This window comes from Artemia franciscana, chromosome 6 (assembly GCF_032884065.1).
Source record: "Artemia franciscana chromosome 6, ASM3288406v1, whole genome shotgun sequence".
Classification (NCBI taxonomy): domain Eukaryota; kingdom Metazoa; phylum Arthropoda; class Branchiopoda; order Anostraca; family Artemiidae; genus Artemia; species Artemia franciscana.
The window spans coordinates 39,684,845-39,707,218 of NC_088868.1; the positions used below are offsets into that span (position 1 = coordinate 39,684,845).

Here is a 22,374-nt window from a genome sequence, read left to right on the forward strand (position 1 = left end):
CCGAATGTAACCATAACAGCACCAACAACATAGGAATTTATTACCATCACATATTTGTTTACTATCGTATTATCATAGCGAGGTTACAAGCCAGGCAAGTACGTAAGATTGAATTCAAATCGGTGCCCCCCCCCCCTTTTCCAACTCAGCTCTTCCTCTGTCGATTCTCGATCATTCTGAAAATGACTAGCAACGTCCTCAAGGAAGACCATTTTCACGAAACATATCTGATTGAAATTGTTAGACAGCAATTTTGCTTAAAATAATATGCCCCCCTTTTACATCTTTCAAAGTGATCAGAACTGTGCTCTGATCACTTTGACTCTTAAAAAGGGCACTAGAATTTCTGATTGCCAATCCAATGAGTCCCCTCCAAAGCATACGAGACATCCATTTCTATAATAGCTTTATATGCCACAAGGGCATAACTTACAACCCTTTCCCTGAGAGCTGTAGGGAGGAGGGGTGTCTTAATTAAATATACAATTTCTGGACCCTTCAACTACGATGAACACAATAACTATCTCAAATTTTGATTGGAGATGATAAGAAAACCTTGAGCGTGAAGGGGGGGGGGGAGGCGACTTCCTCTCAAATCACTTTGACTCATATAAAGAGCTCTACAGCTTCCAATTTCAAACCAAATAAGCCCCGTCTGAAGTTTGTACGACCACCCATTCATTAAAGACCTTAAATCCCCCCAAGACATAACTTACAGCTCTATCCTCAGGGCACTGGGGGGGGGGGGGGCTGTGTCAACAATAGAGGCATTATTATATATGCTTTGGACTATTTTGAACAAAAGTACTATCTCATAATTTCAATCTGATTCGTTTGGTGAAAAGAGAGATAGTCGGGGAGGACGGGATAAATGCCCTACGTCACATTGGAACTAGAACTTCCAATTTTCAGCCAAATGAGCCTCTTTTAAAGTTTAACAACCATGCCTTCCATGTAAACCATAAATGCCGCACAGCATAACCTACAACCCTCGCCCCCAGACTTCGATGGTTTGAATCAACACCAAAAAGTCTTGTTATATGATATTTGGACTATTTTGAATAAAAAAAAAGACTGTGTCAAATTTTATGTTAAATTTTATTATTTAGTAAATTTATTTAGTAAATAAATTTATTTTGTTAAATTTAGTAAAGTATATTTATGTCTTTCGGGAAAACACGACGTTTGGTGGTGGGGGGTATCTACCCTCTGATTACTTTGACTAAAAAAGAGCACTAGAAATTTTGATTACCAATCCAATGAGTACCTTCCGGAGTATATACGACCACCCTTTCTATAAAACGTTCTATGCCCCTAGGGCATAACTTACAACCTTTTCCCCCGAGAGCTGCGGGAACAGAGTGCCTTCCCTATAGAGATAATTGCCAGACCCTTCAACTACAATGACCAGAATTGCTATCTCCAAACTTTGATTGGATATTTTTGGGGAAATGATGAATGTGGTAGGGAGGGCTGGTTGCTCTCAAATCACTTTTGAGTCTTAAGAAGGGCACTTTAGCTTCCAGTTCCAAACAAAATGAGCACAATCTGAAGCATATACGACCACCCATTCCGTAAATACCTTATATGCCCCCAAAAGCATGACTTACAACCCTATCCCCAGGGCACTGGGGGATTGTGTCCACCTTAGAATTATTGTTATACGTTATTTGGATAATTTTGAGCAAAATCGCTGCCTCACAATTTCAATCAGACTCGTTTGGTGAAAAGAGGGGCATTCAATGTAATCAATGTAATAAAAAAATCATTCAAGGTAATCAATGTAATAAACCAATGTCACCATATAAGCCCAAATGAGGCCCCATCCGTAGTCTTGAGCATATCACTTAGAGGAGACAGACGGTTCTATCAGCCAGTTTCCTCTACGCTGACAACGCTGCTTAGAAAAGAGTCAAGTCCCTCTTTAAAGATATTTGCCATGATATGAACATGCCAACTGTTGTCTCCCCTCTATAGTTACCCGAATACAACCACAACATTACCGACAACATTGGTACTGCTATTTATTACATCAATTTTTTGTTGACTGTTATCATATATCAACTCGACTCTCCAAAAAAGGGAAATCGAATGTGTAAATACCACCTTAAAAGTCAACTTAATGAGCAATTAAAATTCGATCTCTGTACTAAAGCGGGTGTAAAGCTTTATGTACAAAATGATTCACGTCGTTAATGAAATTCGTACATTTACACCATATAAGGTATACCTTCATTTGGTATTAAGGTCAAGTTCTGGATTAATATATATACTCTGAGGGCGGTCTTAAATGGTGCTTGGAGGGAGGCAAACAGGCCACCGTGGGTAAATCAAGAAATCACTTGTAATAAGGGTGGAGTCGATGAATTAGGTTTTTTGCACTCCATATCCTTAATCTACTTCAAGATAAAGCTACTGACATATTGGCCCCAGCATTGCCAAGACTTCAAGACAAATTGCACCAGTTTTTCGATGAAAATTGTACCACTAGATTTTTGGGGGTACAGTTATAACATTCGACATTATATTCCATTTCACAGACAAAAATACTAGAACATACTAACAAGCAAAATTTTTTTTTACCCTCATCTCAGAAATTGATTTTGAGCACTGTTTTATCGTGCAATATTTAGTTTGAAATTCGCGGAGATTTTCTTTTTTGCGCCGCGTTCGACGAAAATCATTTTTCATCCCCTAACTTCCATGAGAGGTGACTGGAGGAGTATCAAAATTTTCGAAAAGTAAACTTGACCAGGCCAACTGTACTGAAATGTACCAATATTTTGGATTCCACCGTAAATATCCAGATGTGCCGAATGGGTACTAGGACCTCTAAATTGCATCAAAAACTTTGAATTGTACCGCGTTGGCAACGCTGATTGGCACTGTAGGCCAAGGAATGTGACAATGACACTGATTGGAATGTGAGAATTTTCTTTAGAAAAGCATCGGAAGATATAAAGGAGAGTAAAAAATATACTTTTTAAGTTCGTGTGTTTTGTTTAATGAGATGTTTTTTTGTTTGTTTTTTTTTGCAAAAACACCAAAAATAGTCATGTAACAATGAAAGTACCAATTTTTTCAAATGTAAAAGGGTAATAATCAGGGATGGAGGGAAATACCCACCCATCCCTAGCTCTGGCCCTCCTTCTCGCAGTAGCTATTCAATACTACGACGGGGTTAACAGCTGTCCACAATATCTGATGATCGCTTGTTCCCCACGCATGGCATAGTCCCACCATGGCATAGAAATGGTATTGCAAAAGAAGCAGCTTAAAAAGTAACATTTTTGCATTCTTCTCGGAGCTGACTCTGATGTAGATACTAGGTTTCGTCGGAGGACAGCCAGTTATCCACTCGAATTTCACAATCATAGTTACAGATCTTCACAACCAAAAATGACATTGTAAATTTCTAGATTCCTGTTTAGGACAGGACTGTAAAAACTGCACAGAAATAAAAGTATTAACAGCTTTCTGTCAATTCCAAGCTATGCACAATTGATACCTAAGTCATGTCCCTAAATTGCTGCTAACAATCTTCTGTGAGCTCGCAGGAACAGATTTATGAACTAACACAAATTCATTGGTAACAATCTGCATACAAGGTGTCCAATATTAGGGAAACTTAAAAAAAGAACTATAAATTTAATCAACAACAATGAGAGATAAAACTCCAAAAAAAATATTGACCCAATTTATGATTGTCGTTTGAAAAATGAAACAATAGTCAATAAGGGAATTAAAATTTTGCACAATCACCAGGGGGCAAGATGCCCTACTAGACTAAAAAGAGTTGCTTCAATATTAGATAACAAGAGGATTATTTCGCAACAGAATAATTAACTAAGTTTCAATTTCCATAATTTTTTCTCAATTGCTTTGATGTTCTCATTGAAGTAACTCGAATAGCTTCATTTCCCTACGTGGATCAGTAGCCACAATTGTATTTATTATTATTGGTGGTGGTTTTATTTGTTTTTAGTTTAGTGTTTTTTTTTTCTTTTTATCTTGTGCTGAGGACGCCTAGTTTGGATACAGGCGAAATATCCGCGTTATTTTAGTCTTTCCTCTCTACTGGCCGCAGTCTCGTTTGAGGTTTTTTTTTGTGGAGTTTTATTTCTCATTGTTGTTTATTGTCATGTCTGGCCAGTTCGGCTTAAGAACTTTCATTTATAAATTTAATCAAAGATTTGGAACAGAACCTTAAACTTCAAACTAACATAAATTGTGAAGGAAACTGTATAAAACGAAAGTTGTCCAAATTTATTGCTTAAATGAAGAAATCTGCAAGTTTAATTTATTATTCAAATTATTTTAATTTCACGATCAACATCAACCAAGAATATTCTCCAGCTACATTTTGGATTTCTAGAGATTTCCACAATTGTCAAAATAATTTTTGGTACTTGTTAATTAAAGGAAAGACACTTGAGAATTATGCTCAGGTTAGATCTCAGAAAACTGGTTTCATAGCCACAAAGACAAGTGCCGGATATTACAATGCATTGGACTTTAACAGTTCGGGCTATTTGCACATTAGGGGGTGAGGGTGAAGGTTAGATTAGGGGCGCTGTCCAAATTCTTTACAAAAACCCCTCACCTCTAATGTGCCAATATAAAACCCAAACTATAGTATTATATAAACTAAAGGTTAAATGAAGGTTATATTTCATTAGGAATAATCTCAATTCACTTCTTGGGTGTGTTTCGCTGAATTTAACAAGTACCCAATGTTTTGTTAGCTTGCATTTTGTACTTGTTCGAATGTAGAGTACAGACCTCTAACACCGTGAGGATTTCCAACTTGGGGTGCAAGCCCCACCAATGAGACATTGGTGGGTGGGTCATTGGCAGGACGCACATCCCTCGGCTGACAAACCTTTAGAACCTTAATTTTGAAAAAAAAAAATCATCTGAATGTCACGTTCATACGCAATAAAAGAATAAAATAGAAACTGATAGGATTGTAATGACTTAGAAAGACATTTTAAGTTAAAATAATATGTGCCGAGAAGACGACCCCCATAAAATATAAGTTAAGACTTTAATACTTTTACATAAGTTTTATGCTTTTATGGCATTCTTTGGGCAGCCACTTGGATTAATGTTAAGTGTTATATCATTCTGTAATTAAATGAATTGGATTGAATTGAAAAAATGGCCTTTTAAGCTTCTTGCAGGTGAATACATGTTAAATTTTGAAGAATAAAATGATAAGAATCAAGAGAGAGTGGCACCATATTTTTGGAAATGGCTTGAGGGGCATGACCCAAAATCGGTCGGGAACCACTGCTCTAGCTTAAACATGAATCTAACCATACATCCAATCATTCATTTACTAGTTTTAAATAATCTAACAAAAACTCAAAACAGTTAAATCATCAGATTTGCAGCGATGGGTGCAACCCAGTAGAGAACGAACCATGGCTCATAGTAACCAAAAGTTTAAAAAGTGCGTTGAAAAAAAAACTTTCTTGTGGAAAATAATCTTCATTTAAGACTGATTCCGGAATGATAACTATTATTTTGGTTAGTCTTTATAGTACAAATTTACAGCAAAAACAAATTTACGGGAATTTCGAAAGAGCCTTGAACCCCTTGAAACTGGCATTGGATGCCAGTGATCCCTTTTTACCAAGGGATGGTCGTATCGAACCAGTGATCTTATCATTTTGGGAGGGCTTATTCAAAAGAAACCCACCATATTTAGTGCCCTTTTTGAATAACAAAACGGATCAGGCCACGGAAAGGCGTTGTTTTCGGCAATTTTGTGCCACCAAACATTTCTTGCTCAGAATGCGTCAAAATACCAGAGAATAGAAATTTGACGAAATTACCAGAAAATAGAAATTCCAAATTAGCCAAGCAATTGTTCATGATCTAGAACCCAAAGCTGGTGGTCTTGAACCCTTCCATCTTTACAAACCATAGCAGAGTACCGCTTTTGCCCTTTTGTGACACAAAACATCATTTTTTGTCGAAACATCAATCAAAATACCGGAGCATGGATATTCTAAGATTGCTAATGAATTTTAATTTTAATGAATTTTAATTGAATTTAAGATTGCTATGAAAGATCCGATCACTCCTTCGTAAGTTAAAAATACCTCATTTTTTCTAATTTTTCAGAATTGACCCTCCCCCCAACTCCTCCAAACAAAGCAGATTCGTTCCGGTTATGTCAATCACGTATCTAGTATTTCTGCTTATTTTTCTCACCAAGTTTCATCCCGATCCCTCCACTCTAAGCGTTGTTTTAGGTTCCCTCTTTCCAACTCCCCCCAATGTCACCGGATCTGTTCGGAATTTCAAATAAGAGCTCTGAGACACGATATCCTTCAAAAATCAAATTTCATTAAGATCTCATTACCCGTTCGTAAGTTAAAAATACTTTATTTTTCTGTTTTTCCGAATTAATCGGCCCCCACTCCCCCCCCCCAAGATGGTCAAATCGGGAAAACAACTATTTTTAATTTAATCTGGTCCGGTCCCTGATATACCTGCCAAATTTCATCGTCCTAGCTTACCTTGAAGTGCCTAAAGTAGCAAAACTGGGACAGACAGACCGACAGACAGACCGTCAGAATTTGCGATCGCTGTATGTCACTTGGTTAATACCAAGTGGCATAAAAACAATACTAAACAATGATAATAATAATTTAAAGAATATGAAAAAATATTAAGATAATAAAAATGAATTATAATAATAACATACTAAAAATAATAGTAATAATAATTTTTAAAAATAAAAATAATAAGGTAATAAAAATGAATAACAATTTTAAAAATGAAAAATTATCATCCAAAAATCATCTAAAAGAAGGACATCTGGAAAGACAAGGTATTTCTGGCATTTCGAAGAGGTCAATTTTTTTAAAAATAAAAAGATTGCACTAAACAAATTTAAATGTACGAGGGGCGCCCACTTTCAGAGACTAAAAAAAAACAAGTTTTCAACTGAAAGTAAGGAGCAGTATTAAAACTTAAAACGAACAAAAAGTATTTTAGGATCCCCCCCATCAACTCCCCCCAATGTCACCGGGTCCAGTCGGGATTAAAAATAAGAGCTCTGAGACACGATATGCTTCCAACCATCAGATTTCATTAAGATCAGATCATTCCTTCGTAAGTTAAAAATACCTCATTTTTTATTTTTCATAATTACCCCCCCCAGCTCCCCCAAAGAGAGCAGATCCGTTTCGGTTATGTCAAAAAGTATTAGATATATGAGGCGGGTTGCCCCCTCGTCAATACCTCGCTCTTTACGCTAAAGTTTGAATTTCGTACCAATTCTTTAAGAATGACTCCTGTCAGAAAGGATGTTTAATTAGCATAAATAGCTATATTAAAAGTGCTTAAAAAAAACTTTAGCGTAATTTTTTGTAAAAGGAGAGAGGATAAAGGTTTAAAAGTAGGAAATGTCTTTCAATAAGGGGGTGTCATTTCCTACTTTTATATGTCAATCATGTATCTAGTACTTCTGCTTATTTTTCCCACCAAGTTTCATCCCGATCCCTCCACTCTAAGCGTTATTTTAGGTTCCCTCTTTCCAACTCCCCCCAATGTCACCGGATCTGTTCGGAATTCCAAATAAGAGCTCTGAGACACGATATCCTTCAAAAAATCAAATTTCATTAAGATCTCATTACCCGTTCGTAAGTTAAAAATACTTTATTTTTCTGTTTTTCCGAATTAATCGGCCCCCACTCCCCCCCCCCAAGATGGTCAAATCGGGAAAACAACTATTTTTAATTTAATCTGGGCCGGTCCCTGATAACACCTGCCAAATTTCATCGTCCTAGCTTACCTGGAAGTGCCTAAAGTAGGAAAACCGGGACAGACAGACCGACAGAATTTGCGATCGCTATATGTCACTTGGTCAATACCAAGTGTCATAAAAATAATACTAAACAATGATAATAATAATAATTTAAAGAATATGAAAAAATAATAAGATAATAAAAATGAATTATAATAATAACATACTAAAAATAATATTAATAATAATTTTTAAAAATAAAAAATAATAAGGTAATAAAAATGAATAACAATTTTAAAAATGAAAAATTATCATCTAAAAATCATCTCAAAGAAGGACATCTGGAAAGACAAGGTATTTCTGGTATTTCGAAGAGGTCAATTTTTTTTAAATAAAAAGATTGTACTAAACAAATTAAAATGTACGAGGGGCGCCCACTTTCAGAGACTAAACAAAAAAAAAACAAGTTTTCAACTGAAAGTAAGGAGCAGTATTAAAACTTAAAACGAACAAAAAGTATTTTAGGATCCCCCCATCAACTCCCCCCAATGTCACCGGATCCAGTCGGGATTTAAAAAAAGAGCTCTGAGACACGATATGCTTCCAACCATCAGATTTCATTAAGATCAGATCATTCCTTCGTAAGTTAAAACTACCTCTTTTTTAATTTTTCATAATTAACCCTCCCCCCCCCAGCTCCCCCAAAGAGAGCGGATCCGTTTCGGTTATGTCAAAAAGTATTAGGTATATGAGGGGGGTTGCCCCTTCGTCAATACCTCGCTCTTTACGCTAAAGTTTGTATTTCGTACCAATTCTTTAAGAATGACTCCTGTCAGAAAGGATGTTGAATTAGGATAAATACCTATATTAAAAGTGATTAAAAAAACTTTAGCGTAATTTTTTGTAAAAGGAGAGAGGACAAAGGTTTAAAAGTAAGAAATGTCTTTCAATAAGGGGGTGTCTGATAACCCATAAAAAGAACCCAGCCAACCAGCTACAAACTGACGTTGGCAGGAAACACTGGAGGGGAGTGTCATCCATCAACTACCAGCCATAAGCAGCATTTTGTGTAATGTAGCAGAGTCAGCAGCAGACTTGTGTCTAGTGCAACTCTGCACTCCATAGATACCATTTCTAAATATCCCCACCAAAAAAAAAAACTGTTCCAATGAACAAAATATTATACATCTAATTTAAAAATTTACACTTTTACTACTATTTACTACTTTTTGCTACTGTTGGGGAAACACGGCTGTGCAAGTTTTGTACTTGTTAAACACAAAACGGAGGACGTGTAGTAACCCTGACCCTAAGGGGTTGGACTTGTGTAAATCTATCACAACACCGACTAAAACACTTACAGAGAAGTATTTATTCTTAGCTCTATTATTTTTATAACATCTTGGCAAATATATTGAAATGATTAATTGAAATGAAAAAAACAGCATGTCCAAATTAGTGTTATCTCCGACCATTTTTGTTTTTATTGAATACACTTAAGCTGTTAAAAAAGAGTTTGAAAAATCATGCCAAGGATTATTCTGAATCAAACACAGATTAGCTCGTGCTCAGCTTTATTAGGAAGTAATAGTACCTATGCGGTGATTATAAAGACATCAGCAAGAATCTTACCTTAGATGTGAATGCTTCACCGTGATTAGCCCCTCCTTTACCTTCAACTGGTTCTAATTTAATAGCTTCGTCTACCAATTTCATATCCTTTTTAGTACATGGTTTATCACTTTTAACTACCCCTTTGGTAATTGAAGTTTTCAGGGGTTGTGGGCCACATTGTTTTTTCGGGCTATTAATCTTGATCTCTTGAGTTGCAATTTGTGAGGATGTCATCAATCCTTTGTTGATAAGGTTGCCGCTGGAGTTGTCACTTTCGACCCGTTTTGGCGTTAGGTTTTCCACCCTAGGCTTGGGTAGGGTTTTTAATGGGGTTTTACTCTCGATGTCGGTTTCTTTGACACTTTTTTGAACCTTATTGAAGCTTAGATTCGTGCAAAGTACTTTTTCTTCATAGGTTGGGACATCACTATTTCCAACTGTTTCTGATGGCTTTAGGAGTTCTGAATTTGGACTACTTGAAATGGAACGAACATAATCTGTACGACGTTGCAACAGTGGGGTAGTGGAGGCACTATTTGGCGGTTTATCGGAACGTCTTTCGGGCATTTTAAATCGAGGCATGCCAGGAGATACCGGCGGACTCAGGGAAGATTCACCATACCCCGAATCAATAAACTTTGCGGGTAATTTAGCTAGATCGACCTTTGGGGGAGTTATTTTGGAAACGCGATTTGGCTTTTCAGCCTTCACTTCTATTTTAGTATCACATTCTCTATTTTCATTTTGTTCTTCCTGTTTAGACACAAACTCAATACGTCCTTTTTCGACACAAATATTTGCCGGGGGTTGGATGTAAGGGGGTCGAGGGGGGAGTCCTTTTCCTGGAATGGCGCTCTGCTGTAAAGGTGGCTTTATTCCACGAATTACTCGGGGACTTGAAGGTGCCGATACAGAAGTTTGAGAAGAAGATATTCTAGAAGCAGAACTGGTCAAAGGCCTCTGCAAAACCCCCTTTCGACTGCTTTCTTGGATAGTCTGAACAGGTGGATTGCCAATCCTGAAAAAGAAAATGTGGTCAGTGGAGAAAAATATGTATTAAGAAAACAAAGAAATTACACGTGTTGGATTTTTAAAGTTACTCACAATTAGAAATTTTAATAATAAAAAAGATTTTTATAAAAAAATAAGGCAGATATTTCAGACCGATAGTCAAGGTCCATACTAATTAAAAAGACGAAAAAAATACCTATAAAAAAACAGCATTGATAAGTCATTACACATAAGCAGTTTACAAATTATGATGCAATACATATATACAAACTATGTAATATAAAATATGTATCTAATAATTCGAACTCGGTTGTCAATATTAAATTTTTTCCGTTTCATTTATATTAATTAGGTAGGTCTACACTACATGTTATGAAAAACGCTGTTTTAAATAAATGGCCAATTACATCCAAGTACACTTAACAGGGGTCGAATTTAGAGGCAACCTCTCTCTAAGGTGGGGTAACTTTGATTCATCGTGATTTTAGAGACATAATGAAAAAAATATAAAGCCAGGTAGTATCCAGGGGGGTTGAAACACCCCCCCTAAAAATTTGTCCGACTCGTAAAAACGTAACAAAAATGAGTATAAACATATTTTTATGCGTTTTTCGAAGTATTTTTGTAACCCCCACCCCACCCAAAAAAATCCATTTGTACTCCCCTCCCCTCGAAGAAAAATCCTGGATGAAGATAATATAAAAATGAACAACAAGACAAGTATTTCAAACAGATAATCGCGCCCTATGTTCAGTGTCTAGTTGAAATTCAAAAAAAAAAAAAAAAAAAAAAAAAAAAAAAAAAAAAAAAAAAAAAAAAAAAAGACAAACCAATTAGTTTTTGAAAAAAGAAGAAAATGATAAGACCAATTATTTACAGATCACTAAATATACATTCACAATTTATAAATCATGATATAAGACAGTCATATATTACAAATTATATATATATACAAATATATATATATATATATATATATATATATATATATATATATATATATATATATATATATATATATATATATATATATATATATATATATATATATATATATATGTGCTGGTTTTATTACGTAATATTTTCGTTTAATTTAGATAAATTAGCCGATACATATATTCCATATTTCTAATTCCGCTGCTTTAAGAAAATAACCAATTACATTCTAGCGGCCTTGGCATGGAATTGAGGTTGAAATCGACACCGCTCTCTGACACGAGCACCAATTGAGGGCTTAGAGAGCATTGCCCTCCTCTAGATTAAAAAAAAATACTTTTTTTGGTATTTTCATTGAAGAATACTCTTTGATGGTATTTTCATTCGAAAAAATGCCCCCTAAATTCTAGAAAATATAATTCTGCTCCAACATTATCACAACTTGGCGCAACTGCTCTAAAACGTGATAAGTTTATTTCATCCGAAATTTCCATTATTATTAGTTGTTTTTAGTAGATATTTTAAAATAAATAAAAACTTAGATTTGATCGTACAAAAAATCGGCAGTGTCAAAGATTGAGGATATCCAAGAAAAAAATATAGTATTTTCATACAGGAATTTATTTTTAAATCTATGACTTCTATGCCATTAAGTAAGCCTATTTAGAAAAGAAGAATAAATTTCACGGTTTCTCAAAACTATGACATCTGATCTTTGGTCACGGTTGCCAAGACAAGGCGTCGGCAAAAGGCTGTTTCTAATCAATCATTAAATATGTCAGAATTTTAACACTAGACGAATCTGTGCGTGTAATCGCCGTAAAAATAGTTTTCTGAGGAGAACATATATGTGCACACTGATAGTGAGAACTGCTCGTGGCTTGCTCACTCGAACAGAAACACAGAAGAATTAGGTAATAGAAAATGCACACTGTGCACAACTGATAGTGCACACTGAAAACGTGATAGTGCACACTGAAAACTGATAGTGCACACTGAACAAAGTGCACACTGATAGTGACGACTGCTTGTGGCTTGCTCACTCGAACAGAAACACAGAAGAATTAGGTAATAGAAAATGCACACTGTGCACAACTGATAGTGCACACTGATAGTGCACACTGAAAACGTGATAGTGCACACTGAAAACTGATAGTGCACACTGATAGTGACGACTGCTTGTGGCTTGCTCACTCGAAGAGAAACACAGAAGAATTAGGTAATAGAAAATGTACACTGTGCACAACTGATAGTGCACACTGATAGTGCACACTGAAAACGTGATAGTGCACACTAAAAACTGATAGTGCACACTGAACAAAGTGCACACTGATAGTGACGACTGCTTGTGGCTTGCTCACTCGAACAGAAACACAGAAGAATTAGGTAATAGAAAATGCACACTGTGCACAACTGATAGTGCACACTGATAGTGCACACTGAAAACGTGATAGTGCACACTGAAAACTGATAGTGCACACTGAATAAAGTGCACACTGATAGTGACGACTGCTTGTGGCTTGCTCACTCGAACAGAAACACAGAAGAATTAGGTAATAGAAAATGCACACTGTGCACAACTTATAGTGCACACTGAAAACGTGATAGTGCACACTGAAAACTGATAGTGCACACTGAACAAAGTGCACACTGATAGTGAGAACTGCTTGTGGCTTGCTCACTCGAACAGAAACACAGAAGAATTAGGTAAAAAAAAATGCAAGTGTTATAAAGTCTCATATAGGGACGTAGGCGGGGGATCTTAGGGCCCGAGCCCCCTCCACCAAAAACCCTAATCGTCTTGAATATCTGAGCAGTGCTTACTCAAGTTATCACAAAACTGCTTTTTTTATTGCTGGTACCGAATAATGTTTTACGATTGGCCATCCCGGAAGAAAAATTCCATAAACATCAGTCATACATGCAAATTAAGCGGTTTTCATTCTAAGCATGTAATTTTTAATCTAAGTGGTTATGTTACATGACGTCAAGGATAAATTTTCGCACTTAAACAAGTCTTTTGACACTAAGCTATAGCAAAATGTACAAAATCATCATAATCATCGTTTAAAACCATCACAATCATTAGAAGCAAACTATTCAAAAACTAAAAATGTTGAATGGAGATTCCAGCTCTGGCCAAGCATGAAAGAATTTCTAGTAAAATTTTATCAACTTATTTTCAAAGCTTATTTATTGCTCACTCCGAAATTCCATTTTATTTTTACTATTTTGACAAATCCATAAGCTGGCATAACATAACATTCTACGTTGAGATCGAGTCTGCTTGGAACTACCTACATTACGGCCATAATCCACTCCGGAAGACTACATAACGTTACGTGAAGCCTTAAGTTTTTCTGGTGTGAAAGATCCTATAGCTTAGTATGAAAGCACCATCACTGGTAACTGCAGCCAGTTTCCTACACTCGGTTTCGGACGTTTGTCTAACAATTTTGCTTTAAAGGTTCGCAAACCGTTCTCTCTACTAGTGATATTGCTGTATATTGTTCAAAAAAACTTAACTCAGAAGAGATCGTCTGAAAACATAGCCTAGTTCCCCATCTGATGCCTGCCGCAGCAAATTCAGGTGTCCTTGATCTGTCACTGGTAAAATTCGGTTAAAAGGCGAAAATGTGGAATATTTTCAATAAATCAGCTAACAACTAAATGTTTTTTATTCTTATATCCCCCCTTCCTTCTCCTCCCAAAAATTCGGATTGCCTTCTTATTAAAATTATTAAAAAATAACTCTCCCAGAAAGAAATTTTCAAAGAAAAATGAGAAGACATCATAGGCTTCACAATAGCGCTGCCTAAGTCAAGAACTAAGTGAATACCATGTATTATTTATTTATTTTTTGGTTTTAGACCAGGACACTTCATATAAAAGGAGTCTGCCTAGAAACTTCGAAAAGGGTTCATTCGATTGGACATTCAAAGCCGGAAGCAAGTGGAAAGCAACCAGACCCCTCCACCCACACCCATTATTTCCCAAAACCCATCCAATCAAAATTTTTAGATGGCCATTTTGTTCAGCGTAGTTGAAAGGTTCTGAAATTAGATCTCTGGGGATGACACCCCCCGGAGCGCCCAAGGCAATGGCTGTAAGTTATGTCATGGGGGCATATAAGGTTTCTACAGAAAGGGTGGTCGTATACGCTTCGGAGGGGGTTCATTGGATTGGAAATCAGGAAGTTTTACTGCTATTTGTAAGAGTCAAAGTGATCTAAGGGCAGCTACCCCCCCCCATCCAAACTTTGTATTTTCCTCAAATGCATCTGATAATAAACAAAAGTTTAAATAGGGATAAATCCTTTTAATAGACAACGATAATTCAGAGTAAATATTGGATATGTATTTCTGTTGATCGGTCACTGCATCTGTCACCGAAATAAACAGTATTTTTTTTAGAATTATCACTGTCTATTAAAAGGATTTATCCCAATTTGAAGTTTTATTTACCGTCATAAAAAGGCAGCGTGGTCTTCGAAATTATCTATGTATCTGATAAAAAATTTCGACATAAGTCATTTATTACAACAAATATTCCAAAGATCACATAACAAGACTTTTGGGGTTGACACAGCCCTCCAGAGTCTGAGGGTAGGGGTTATAAGTTATGCCCTAGGGGCATATCGTGGTCGTGTGAACTTTAGAGGAGATTCATTTGATTGCAAATATGCATTTCTAGTTTCCTTTTAAAAGTCAAAAGTGATGGAGGGCAATTAGCCCCCCGCCCCTTACATCCTCTTTTTGCCAAACGTATCCGATCGGAATTGCGAAATAACCATTTTGTTCAAAATGGTCCAAAGAACATAGAACAAAGTCTTCAGGGTTAATACAACGCCCCAGAGCCCAAGGAAGAGAGTGGTAAGTTATGCCACAGGTCATATATGGTTTTTATGGAACAGGTGGCCGCATAAACTTCGCATCGGAGGGGGGCTTATTTTATTAGAAGTCAGAAGCTCTAGTGCCCTTTTTAACAGCCAAAAGGAAATGAAGGGCAAAGCTCCCCCTAAGACTATCATTCCCCAAAAAAATCTGATCAAAATTTCAAGAGAGCTATTTTGTTCAGAATTGTATATACGTTTTTACGTATATATATATATATATGTATATATATATATATATACATATATATATATATATATATATATATATATATATATATATATATATATATATATATATATATATATATATATATATATATATATATATATATATATACGTAAAAACGTTTATTTCAACGTAAAAAGAGGCCTGTGGCTAAAAGAGAAAGTAACAAAAGAAAGCGTGCCGAAGAGGGACACCGGTACACAGGGAATATAAATGACGACCGGGACACTCAAAGAGAAATTACAGACCGGGACACAGGGACACAAATGACGACCGTGACACAGGGCCACAACTACAACGGAGACGCGGGGGGCACAGGGGGGATATATAAATGACGACGGGGACACAGGGAATGTTCGATTTGCAATCACCATCAACAAAGCTCAATGGCAATCATTAGAAAAATGCGGTATAGATCTGAATACTGATTGTTTTCCCATGGACAATTATATGTTGCATGTTCAAGAGTCGGTAAACCTGAAAATCTAATTATATGCACAGACAATGGGACAGCGAAGAATGTTGTATATTCGCAAGTTTTACGTAGTTAAATATATATATATATATATATATATATATATATATATATATATATATATATATATATATATATATATATATATATATATATAGATTGATATATATAAATATCAATCTATATTCACAGGTGGGACACAGAGACACAACTACAATGGCACGTAACTAATACGGTGCGTAACGACTTATGCGCGGGGGGGGGGGGGGGGCTTGGGAGTAGATTTGATCAAACATCAAACTGTGGTATCTCCAGCTTTGAATGTTTCCTTCTATAACTCCGTGGACAGACATGCCAATTGCAAACTAGAAGAAATCAACTTCTCGTGAGTCGTAAGTAGTGATAAACATGTGAATTGTTTATTTCAAGTGCAATTATTTTTCAAAGAATCGTGGGAAACCTTCCTTTTTAAAATTGTAGATTAGATCTTAATAGCATCTTTGTAAGGTTCGCTGATTTTGAATAATCAAATGCAATGTAATCTTTTCTTCTTATCCTGCTTCTCATTTATTTAAAGGTGAAGCACAGATATCACCCTATCCGTGTCATTAGGGGTGAATATAAAACAAAATCATAAGGGAAAGGAGAACTAGATAATTGATTATTATTATTTTCTTTGATATTTTACATGATTATGCAAATATAATTAATAATTACAGTATATTATGTATTAATTGCATCATATAATTTGCATTAATTATATTAACAACCTACAATTATTTTTTTTATGTGTTTGTGCTGTTGCATTGGTGATTTCTCTTTTCATAATATATATATATATATATATATATATATATATATATATATATATATATATATATATATATAAAGAGAGGGGGCTACTTGCTTCCCTTTCTAAAACACACTTAAGAAATAATCTGATTGGCTTACGAAGATACGTCGTGTTCCTATAAACCAATGAAATTAAAGCACACTGGCACAGGAATATTAGAAAAGTAACCTCTCTTTTCTCAGACTGCTGCAGTCAGTGTGAATGATTCAGCGAGGTACACTTATAGCCTTAAATTCTTGTTACCACGGAGGAATTTGACTTCCAGCCTTGTCGTTCGGGTCGTAATTTTTCTTAGAAGGGTTTTCAGCCATGCTGATTCCAAAGGTGCACTTTTCATTTCTATTTTACACAATTTTTGGGTGGTTTCAGGCTTTCCTTACGAAATTCATACTAAACTCTTTTCGCAATAAAAATTTTACTATGGAGGTTAATTCGAAATAATAGTTATCATTCCCGAATCTACAAAAAATAGGAATTTTTGTACTAAACGTTTTTCTTTTTTTATACGCGCTTTCAGCTGCTATTACTGCAACCCTGAAAGGAGAATCTATTAACCATTTTGAAGTAGTGACTAACGTACCTTGAAGTTTCGAGAGGCGACTGTTTTACTCCCGAAGGCTTCGATTTTAGATCCCTGCGGAACTGTATATAAATAGGCCACTTACCATTTATCTGCTTTTAGCCTTATCCTAACTAATTAGTATCTATCAACGTGGAGTCTCTATAAAACTTTTTTTGCGTAATACGTATTAAATTAGCACTGGTTAGGGGGTTTCAGCTTCCTTTAGATCATTGCTTTCGAATAATCCACTTACCTCGATGCAGAATCGATGTGAACTGAAAAAATTTGGGGGTCATTTAAGTGTATATCCAATATTTAGAATCGAATATTAGTCTATGGATATAGTAAGTAAGATTCCCAAAGAATAATGCAAACTAATATGGGGAACGGAATACTAGTCGTTGCATATAGTAACTACATCTACTATATGTTACTACATAGTAACATCGAATTATGCACGGCCAATAAGAAACTTAATATTCGTTAATGAATTTGGCAACTGAGAGTACCATAGAATTACGCGGAACTACACCCTCGAATTATGCAGGGCCAATATGAAACTTAATATTCTTCTATGAATTTGGCAACTGAGAGCACCATAGAATTACGCGGAACTACACCATCGAATTATGCAGGGCCAATATGAAACTTAATATTCTTCTATGAATTTGGCAACTGAGAGCACCATAGAATTAAGCGGAACTAAGTATTTGTCTATGAGCAAAGTAATTACGAGCACCATAGAATTATGCAGAACCAAAAATTCGACTATGAATACGGCAACTATGAGCACCATAGAATCATGAAAAAACAATACATGAAATGTAATATTCATCAATGATATAGCAACTCCGAGCACCGTAGAATTACACGGAACCGAATATTCGTCTATGAAGACAGAAACTACGAGCACCACAGAATCATGCGGAACCACCACGAAGAATAGAATATTCATCTATGAATATAGTAAATATGCGGAATCGAATATTCGTCTATGAATAAAGAAACTACGAGGACCACAGAATCATGCGGAACCACTACAAAGGACAGAACATTCATGTATGAATATAGTAAATGCGCGGAACCGAATATTCGTCTATGAATACAGAAACAACGAGCACCACAGAATCATGCGGAACCACTGCTAAGGATAGAATAATCATGTACGAATATAGTATATGTGCGGAACCGAATATTCGTCTACGAATATAGTACCTACAAGCATCATAGAATTCCAGTTCAGTTAATGATTATTTCGTAAGGGACGTGTCGAATTTCTTGTATACCACATAATTACGGTAACCCGATACCCATACAGTTGATACTATGAGAGTAAGAAAGAGACAAAAAAATTTGGCAAGGCGGCAAACTCATTGCATTCTAAACCTCTCAGGTTACATAATGACTCGTCGCTACTTGATAGCTTCACAGCTTATTGGAGCCACACAGCTTAGGGCTATTCTGAAACCCTCTCCAAAGTTTGGATCGAACGCATCGGAAGCAAAACTAGAATCGAACTCATACAAAAAGAAAAAAATACTTGACCATGGTCAGGAAACTCCAAACATTTCATATCAGAGCTTTCTGGGACAAACAAAAACTACTTGAAGTCAAAATTAAAACTTTAAACCAAAACAGACAGACTGGGTACAATAAGCGATCGTGAGTTACTTTTATTTTTGGGTTCTAAGTTATTATTTGTCATTTTCGCTTAAATTATTTTTATTCTTCTTCTATTTTGTTTGAAGTGTATGAAGGAATATAGTGGATTCATTGGATAGTTGTTTTGTCGTTACGGTGACTCCAGTAGTAACTCAGCAACGAAATATAATATATATATATATATATATATATACCGACCCTACATCCTGTGCAACTATGTAGCCAGAAGGAGGTATTTACGCCGCTTGGTGCAACTTCTTTTGCAATTAGGTTGCCAAAAGGAGGAATTTATGTCGTTTTGTGCCATCGAACCTACTTCTTGTGTAATTATGTAGCCAAAAAGAAAGATTTCGCCACTTTGTGCCAACGACCCTACCTCCTGAGCAATTATGTAGCCAAAAGGAGGGATTTACGCCGCTTTGTGCCACCGTCCCTACTTCGAGTGCAATTGTGTAGCCAGAAGGAGGATTTTATGGGGCTGGCTTCTCCTCAAATGTGACAAATTCCGAATGAAAAGATAGCTTTTGATTATACTTTAGCCAAGAAATATCTTTTTTGTTATTTATTCCATCCCAAGATTTAGACCTCTCCCGAAACACACTTCTGCTTATGCGGCTTGTATACATAATCAAACCAGTGTCCCCTGAAATATAGTGATTTTTCCCGCGATTTCCCTTATTTTTACGAAATTTTCATATTTTTTTTTTAATTAGCATAGCTTCTGAAATAAATTCCTAGCTTCATGCCTAAAAAATAAATACAAGCTTCAGGGCTACATCTAAACATTTGATATCCTCTTTATATTAATGAAAATAAAACAATATAATGCAAAATCCCCAGTTAAGCTTAAAGAAGCTTAAAAAAAATCGATTAAGTTCCAAAATATGCGACACTACCCTCATAACTATATTTCGCTCTTTTTTCTAACGTTTCTTAAATGATTTTATCGCCGGAAAGCCCATTTCTTTTTCCTTCAGTAGGCTACTGCAATTTACCCTTTACATATAAATTTAAGAATTCATGTTTTCTGCTAAATTAGGTTCTCAGAGATTTGTTGCCATTCTTTTGCTTCAATTCTCCAGAGCAAATTAAAAAACTAATAACCAAACCAAAGAAAAACAGAAAGACAGCTCTGTTCTACCTTCGTGCTAAAAAAAAAAAAAAAAAAATTTTTAGCACGAAGGTGCTTTAATCCTATTGTTTTTTTTTGTGACAATATTTAGAGCAAAACATTCCTTATGAGTATTAAATCTAAAAAAAATTTTTTTTTTTAACTGAAAGCAAGGAACAGCATTAAAACTTAAAACAAACAGTAATCATTACGTATATTAGGGGGCTCCCCCCTCCTCAATCATCGGTCTTTTACGCTAAAGTCTTTAGTTCTCTCGAAATACTTTTGATTCCAATTTAACGGCCCTTATTTTCCCTCATTTTTAAAGAATTGGGACAAAAAGTCAAATTTTAGCGTTAAGAGCGAGGGATGAAAAAGGGGCAGCCCCCCTTATACACGAATAATTTCTGTTGGTTTTAAGTTTTAATGTTCCTCCTTACTTTAAGTTGAGAAACCTGATTTTTTATATTTAATTTCTGACCGTTTTATTCAAATCATACCAGAAAACCCAGGGAACATCCTATTTATTAGAATCCACATGTAAATTCTCCCTTGGAAGATCCCCTCGGAGAATTTCTCTCTGCAGAAAATTTGTCCAATGGAAAATCCCCTCACGGAAAATTCCCCCCCCACCCCGCATAATTTTCGTTTATTTCCCCAAAACAAATATTATATGTAAATAGTGAGCAAATTGAAGAACTTACAGCCCTCTCCTTAGGGGCTGCGGAGGTCAAATTTCCCCTAGAGTCACACTTGCTGAACTGTTAAACTATGCTGAACCAAATGGTTATTTCAAAATTTTGATTGGGTGTCTTTCGGAAAAAGGGATGTTGGGGCTCTTTGCCCTCCAATATTTTGGTCACTTAAAAAGGGCGCAATAAATTATTAATTTCCATTCAAATAAGCCTTCTCCCGATCCTTCAAGACAATTGGTTCGACACGATCATCCCTGGGAAAAAAAACACAATAAATAACCACGCATCCGTGATCCTTCTTCTGGCAAAAAATACAGAATTCCACATTTTTGTAGATAGGATTTTAAAACTTTCACAGTAGGGTTCTCTGATATGCTGAAATAAATTCAATAGAATAAAACAGTAAAAACAGCACCTAACTACAGCGCGATCTCTGTTGTTACAAAAAAAACACTCCTACTACTAACAACTCACTGGAGCACCAAGCCACCAGGGCCCATCAGAGGTGCTAACGCTCCTTCTCATTCTATTTTAATTTTAAATCTTTACCCCCTCACATGAAGTCCCAAGTTCCTTTAAATCCTTTGTTATAACATCTCTCCACCCCATTCGGAAACGAACTGCTTTTCGTTTTGCCACAACTGGATGGTCAAAAACACGACTTTCGGCAGTCTATCATTCTTCATCTGTAAAACGTGGCCTAGCCACCTTATCTTTCTTTGATTATAACAGTAAAAAGCAGGATCGAACCACATTTTTGAGCAGCCATTTGTTTGATGTAACATCAGTCAAATCAGTAGCCTACCAAGGACAATCCAAGGACTATTTAGGACTAAGACTTATCCTAGGACTACATTTTGAAATATGTTTAGTCAAACGAGTAGCCTACTTAGAACTGTTATTAAACAATTCCCGGGGGAAAATCGAAATTTCAGTTGAAATTAATCTATTCCTAATATTTCATCGCCACATCAGGATTTTCGCTTGGAGGAGGGGTTTAAAAAATAAAGTTAAAAAAAGCAGTGAAAATTTGTTTATATGTAGTTTTGCTACGTTTTTAGGAGACAGACAAAAATACCGGGGCGGGCGTTAAGCCCCCCAACCCCCCGTGGATACGACCTTGTCCATGACCACTGACTCGATACAAATGGCATCGAGGAAAAAAACAAACTAAAGCAAAGGCCTCCAAGATTGACCAAGAGACGAATCTGCAGCAATTTAAAACGGAAGATGTGTACTGAAACTGCTAACGCCACGTACAGTGCAGCATAGGCCTATAGCAGCTTCACTAAAAAGTAAAAAAAAAATTAGAAAATTTTACAATTAATATAATCCATCTCCAATTTTGTATGATTAAACCCCTTTGCAAATGGTTACTAATCACTATTGTTTTCGTTTTCAAGACTCGGTATCGAGCTTCCCTGGGTGAAGCGAATTTTAGACTAACAAAGACGAACTTCAAGCAAAAGGCATGAAAAAAGTCTGAGGTAATGATTAATGAAAATGAAGCAAAACAAAATCTGCGGCTACAACATTTGCAACAACAAGCGTCACACAATCACAAATTAAACT

The 22,374-nt window shown here is 35.9% G+C and overlaps 1 protein-coding gene across 1 annotated transcript in view; it reads right to left on the bottom strand.

Annotated features, from left to right (window-relative positions):
• The window catches only part of LOC136028416 (uncharacterized), a 128,218-nt gene that overhangs the window by 56,525 nt on the left and 49,319 nt on the right, over positions 1-22,374 (bottom strand). The window contains exon 3 of the mRNA XM_065706255.1: positions 9,395-10,394. Coding sequence (XP_065562327.1) covers positions 9,395-10,394 — 1,000 coding nt within the window. The remainder of the gene's footprint in view (positions 1-9,394; positions 10,395-22,374) is intronic.